Consider the following 6,000-nt stretch of genomic DNA (forward strand, 5'->3'; position numbering starts at 1 on the left):
TGATGAAATTAATTAGTGGTAAAAGAAAACTGGTGATGGTTTCAATGAAGACCTTCATCACTAAAAGCCATTAATTTGTATATATGCATGCATGCACGACAGCTATATATATATATTTATATATGTTCTATAATACGTTTTGTGTTAAAAAAATGAACGTGCGATAATTTTTTAGGAGTTAACTAGTATGGTTAATTAATAATTATTGTCCATACATATCTTAAACCTCTTTGAAATGAATAATTCATTACTTATTTTAACATAGTCTTGTTTATGAAATTTGTGATTATATAGATGTTTATATATGGGGTGAACGTCCACTTGAGTTTTGTTCAAATCAAGACCATAAATTGAATTTGTGGAGTCTTGTATATTTATATACCAAATAATATAAATCCATCTATTGGGGGCTTGCATAAACTAAACTACTTTTATAATCAAATTCGAAAGCCTTAGAAACTCGTACAGAGCAAGTCAACAACTCTCTTTAGTCATGATCTCATGATACTGACGATTTGTAAAGTTTACAAATATATATGGAGGTATATAGCTTCTCATTACTAGCAATTAATTTGGTCATCAGAAATGTGTATGTTTCATAAAAATTAACATCCACCCAATAAAATACTAGTTTTAATGGGAGCTCTAAGCTAGCTGTCGAACATTACACATCTTAAACATGTGCAGCATTTTGCATCACAAACAGCCAAAACTTGATTAACTAAGTCCACAAAAAAAAATCTATAATTTGTTTTCATTGATTCGCAAACAGTGTTTGAATCTAAATTAGTAATAAACTACCCTGTATTTAATATTAATTACCAAGTAACACTAATATTTGGTAGCTCCAATAACACTTCACTTTCACTTAATGTCATGTTTAGAAACAAAACATTTAAAGTCAAACACCGTACATAGCCAAAGTGTTTAGGCATTTTGATTGTGCATTGCCAATGACACTTTTATTTAAATGCCCTGGTAATTTGAGTACATCAACATCATATCATTTTATGGCAAGTTTACCCTACATCCAACTCTGAAGCATTTTTAGTGAAACTTTCAGTTGATCCATGAAAACCATGTCACTGGCATCATGAACTTGCTCGTTTTAAAAAATGCAACAAGTATCCAAAAGTTACAAAAACATATCAGGATGCACATATAATTATTCAATATCACACATTCTCAAGGAAGAGACATAAGTAGACATTGAGGAATGTGAGAGGTTTGTGGTTTTTCATTTGCTTGGCTTTATCACCATCGACTTTAAATGGAATAGTGGGAGCTGCTATAAAATCTTTTCAGCTGGACCATTCCATGGTATGAACCCACATAGAATTTCCTACATATATTAAATTAAATGCATTAAAATTATATATTGAGGGAATAAATAGACATTAATGAACCAAAGTACAAGGCTTATCAACCCAATTGCAAACAAGGTCATACTCCGCAGTATATATGAGCACCCTGATTCCATCCTTAAGAAAAACAAGAATTCCTCATCCAATCCACCTGCATCGCTCCATATAATGTATCATAGTATATATCAAAGTGTATATCCTCATCCCCAGAGCATTATTTACCAATGTCTCGTTTAATAATTTTTCTATGTTTGACAAGTCAAAGCAATATCTCCCTATACATTTCTTTTTGATATCATAATGCTACATCAAATAGTAAAGATATCATTAAAGTTGAAAATGTGTTCTTTCCTTTTTTTTAAAAAAGAAAAATAATAAGGTAATTAGGCTATAGAACATGACAAATTGGTTTCGTTCTTTCTTACATTTACATGACCAACAATCCCTATGATCTTTTGAAATATATGTTCGTAAAAATAAAATGCAAACAAACAAGCTTGTCCTCCATAAATTCCTAACAAAGTAGTTCAAAATGATCTTTTTATTAACGAGAGAAAATATTGCAAGTGAAGAAAGGAAGAAATGAAACTTGGAATTTTGAGAGAAAGAGGATATTACTGCAAGTTTTTATTATTTGTTCACACTTTGGAATCAATTTATCATTGATACTCTCACAGTCACATCGTGTTACACATAATTAAATAATGATTGTTAGCCACTTTGACAATGACTTAAACCAATTGCATTAATTTAATCTTAATTGATTCTTCAATTGCATATTGTTAAAGTTAGAGAGAGACGAATTTTATAGTTGAGTTGAAGTTATCATCCTTCATTGTTAATCCAATTGTAGATTATGAATATCCCTACTACTTATTTGTTTATTTTTGGTTAGTGCAGGAGGCAAACTGCTTAATTAAATTGTTATTGCTTATGATGCAACATATGTTTATGTGCTATTTAAATGAAGTTTTAGCAGCTTTTTTTTTCCCAAACAGACTCATACTTCTAATTATAAGTACTCACAGTTTGTTTTTGTTATGTTTATAAAACTTTTTTTTTTCAATTTTTATGCTAGTTTTCAACTTAATTTTGTAAATACTTCAAACATCAGAAATGCGGGGCATGATTCCATTCACACCAATAATTCATATCAATCGTGCTTCCCTATGTATAACAAGATGATTATTCAATCACTATTTATTATTAGTAAGAGAAAAAGAAGATTAGAAAAAAAATGGATGCACTTGCATACCCTATGATGCAAAACAAAGACTTTGCGTTACATGACTTCATTGATGATTAACACTGATCAATCCACTGATCCAATTCAAGGAGAAAATGAAATCTCGTTAGTGAATGTCTGGTAATAACCAAATAGGTTTCAACTGGCAAAGATGTGTTTAATGGTACAAGCACATTGGTGCCTAATCTTAATTTTATTCATAACTCATAGCTGTTAGGTTTATATGTGCTGCGAATGGTACTGTACATGGGGCCATGCAGATGGATTGGATGAGGCATCTTGAAGTTGGAATTCCAGCTCTTCTTGAGGATGGAATCAGGGTGCTTATATATGCTGGGGGAGTATGACCTTATATGCAACTGGCTTGGTAAGCCTTGCTCTTTGGTTCACTAATATCTATTCATTCCTTTAATAATTGTAGTATAGTTTATTTAATATCTGCAGGAAATTCTAAGTGGGTTCAGGCCATAGAATGGTTTGGCAGAAAAGATGTTGTAGCAGCTCCCACTGTTCTGTTTAAAGTTGATGGTGAAGAAGCATGGCAAATGAAAAGCCACGGACCTCTCACTTTCTTCAAGGTCTCTTTTTGTCTTTTCCTTGACAATATGTAATATTTTGTGATTGTGAGTGCATGTTATGTGCTTTCTAACTTTGCGATACTTCTTTGTACTTTTGAAGAGGAGCAGCTTCATGATGCCTGCCACATGGTTCCCGTGGATCAGCTGAAAGCTTCATTACAAATGCTCTACAGCTGGATGAAAGGGAAACTCGCCATAACACAGATAAACTTGAAAGGATTTCTCCGTAGTGATGTTATATACTCAACTAGTCGCTGGAGCAAGTTTTCATTTACTTGAAAGGATTTACATACGTTGGTAAGTCGAGTACATCACATCATTAGGGAGAAATTCTTTCAAGTTTCATCTGCCAGTGTCATGGCAAGCTTCCTTTAGGTCCAGTCTGAAGCATTTGCAGTGAAGCTTTCAACTAACCCGTGGGAACCATGTGGCCAGAATTATGAACCTCCTTGTTTTAAAAAATGTAAAAATTGTCCCAAAGTTAGAAATCATATCAGCATGCACACTCAATTACACATTCTCAATGAAAAGACAGAAATAGATCCTGAGCAAAGTGAGAAGTCTGTAGCTTTTCATTTGCCCTGCTTTTGCACCATCAACTTTAAATGGAGCAGTGAGAGCTACTTCAAAATCTTTTCGTCCAGACCATTCCACGGCATGAACCCACTTAGAATTTTCTGCAGATAATAAATAAAATACACTACAAATATTGAGAATTGAATAGATGTTAGGGAACCAGAATGCAAGGCTCGCCAAGCTAGTTGCTTATAAGGTCATGCTCCCCTAGTATATACAAGCACCATGATTCCATCCTCAAGAAGAGCAGGAATTTCAACTTCAAGATTCCTCATCTAGTCCAGTTACAGTGCTATAGATACATTTTTATTGCATAAATCAAAGCGTATGTCCATGGCCCCTAGGGCATCCTTTACCGATTTCTCATTTAAGAATTTCTCCATGATTGACAAGTCGTAGCAATATTCTCCCTCATATTTCTTTCTGGTACTGTAATGCTGCATCAATGATATTAAAGATTTCGTTGAAGTCTTTTTTTTTTTAACTAAGCTAATTGCGCTACAAAACATGACATATATATTTCGTTCTTGCAATCCCCATGATCTTTTGAAATATGCTGTCGGAAAAAAAAAACAAACAAACAAGCTTGTCTTCCATCAAACTCTGACATAGTAGTTCAAAATGATTTTCTAATTAATGAGAGAAAATATGGCAAGTTCAGGAAACGAAGAAATGAGACTTGAACTTTGAGAGACAGAAAATTTTTGCTACAAGTTTTTATTGCATGTTCCCACTTTGGCATCAACTTATTGTTGATACTCTCATAGTCAGATTGTTTAATTAATCTCATGTTCCAAGCACATTCGGGGTATGCTTCGTTCTATGGCTGGATCAGTTAAGACATTACCAATTGCAAAACCATGCTCCACCAATTAGAGTTAAACCTAACTTCTAAAATTAAAGGTGAGAAAAATAATTAAATGATATTATTGTTAAGTTTTGATAGATATACAACTTAAGGTTGATGTGAATTTCCTATTTTGCTTTGTTTTATTTGTGAACCGGGAAAGCAAAAGCAGGAATATAATGCCCCGCATATGATTCTCCAGTGATGTAAAAGTCATTTTTATCATAACAAGGATGCTCTACGAAAAATGCCTAACATTTGAAAACAACTAGTTAAATTGGTGGTGATTAGTTCTAAATTTAGATTTCTAACACCTTAATCGTGGGCTTAAAGATTGGTAGATAAAAAAGTGAACCTGTAAGAAGTCATATAGATTGTTGCTAACACCTTATTCATGATGTCGAATGTCATCTTTGTCCGAGGTATAGCTGAAACCATTTTCAGTAAGTTGGTCGACAAACATAAGGTTTGATGCCTGGCAAAAACTAGAGTTTAATTATGATCACCCAGAGATTACGGGTTAAGTATACTGACTTGCAGTAAGGCTTCATCGATAAGAGAAAGGTCATATACCTTGTCCGAGCTACAATCATTCCAAACAAGAGACAAGTCATTGGCATTATGAACAGGACCATTTTCATATAATAACACTAGTTCACTACTGCATCATGGCCCTCCAGTCAACCATATACAACTGGATCACTCTTGCAGCTTCTTAATTCAGAGAAAAAGTGGAATGTTCTGCAAATTATTCAACCAATTTGAGATGTTGAAGATTCGTTAACACACAAAGCCAATAATTTTTATAAAATTGTTTAACCTTTTACAGCATAAATTTGTTTCTTCGTTTCTGAACTTTAGACAAAACAAAACAACCCACAAGAAAAATATTTTAAAACATAAAGTCTTTCAATCACGATTAGCCCTTTATACCAAGAAATGGAAATAAAGTAAAATTCTACTGTAAAGTGAGAAAGGTCACCTTGCAAATTGAGAACGAGGAAGCTTGGTAGTAACCAGCATGGTGACCAAATTCTTGAACCGAATTCTCTGGATATTTCTTCTTTACAAGTTTATCCAAAGTTTGATCATCAACAGAAGCAATGGTGATGGAAGTTTTTGGAAACAAGATGAGCCTTTTATGAGCGTTTCTGCTTGTAGCTTTCATGAATATGCAGTTGAAGTTAAGCTCATTTGATTTGTTACTTGGATATGCTGCATTTGAAAATGATGAAGCAATGAAAAAAAAAGTGAAATTAGTATGAAACAAAGTTGATGAAGCCATTGTTGCAGGTTTCTTTCGAGTGTTCTTGAAGAATTTATAAGAGTTGATAAAGCCTCACATCATTATGATCATAATGCTTGTAATAGCATATCAGCGTGCAAGAG

The 6,000-nt window shown here is 33.3% G+C and overlaps 1 protein-coding gene and 1 pseudogene across 1 annotated transcript; one reads left to right on the forward strand and one right to left on the reverse strand.

Moving 5' to 3' along the window:
• Positions 1-2,650: 2,650 nt before the first annotated feature.
• Positions 2,651-3,485, forward strand: LOC112499362 (serine carboxypeptidase-like 48; annotated as a pseudogene).
• A 323-nt stretch (positions 3,486-3,808) lies between these two features.
• Positions 3,809-6,000, reverse strand: LOC102627210 (serine carboxypeptidase-like 48). The gene is given in 9 exon segments (XM_025102384.2): positions 3,809-3,865; positions 3,983-4,039; positions 4,444-4,582; positions 4,584-4,624; positions 4,719-4,862; positions 4,967-5,086; positions 5,185-5,303; positions 5,306-5,352; positions 5,610-6,000. Coding segments are annotated over 9 exon segments (1,011 nt in total). The 5' UTR covers positions 5,897-6,000.

Source organism: Citrus sinensis, chromosome 8 (assembly GCF_022201045.2).
Source record: "Citrus sinensis cultivar Valencia sweet orange chromosome 8, DVS_A1.0, whole genome shotgun sequence".
NCBI classification, from domain to species: domain Eukaryota; kingdom Viridiplantae; phylum Streptophyta; class Magnoliopsida; order Sapindales; family Rutaceae; genus Citrus; species Citrus sinensis.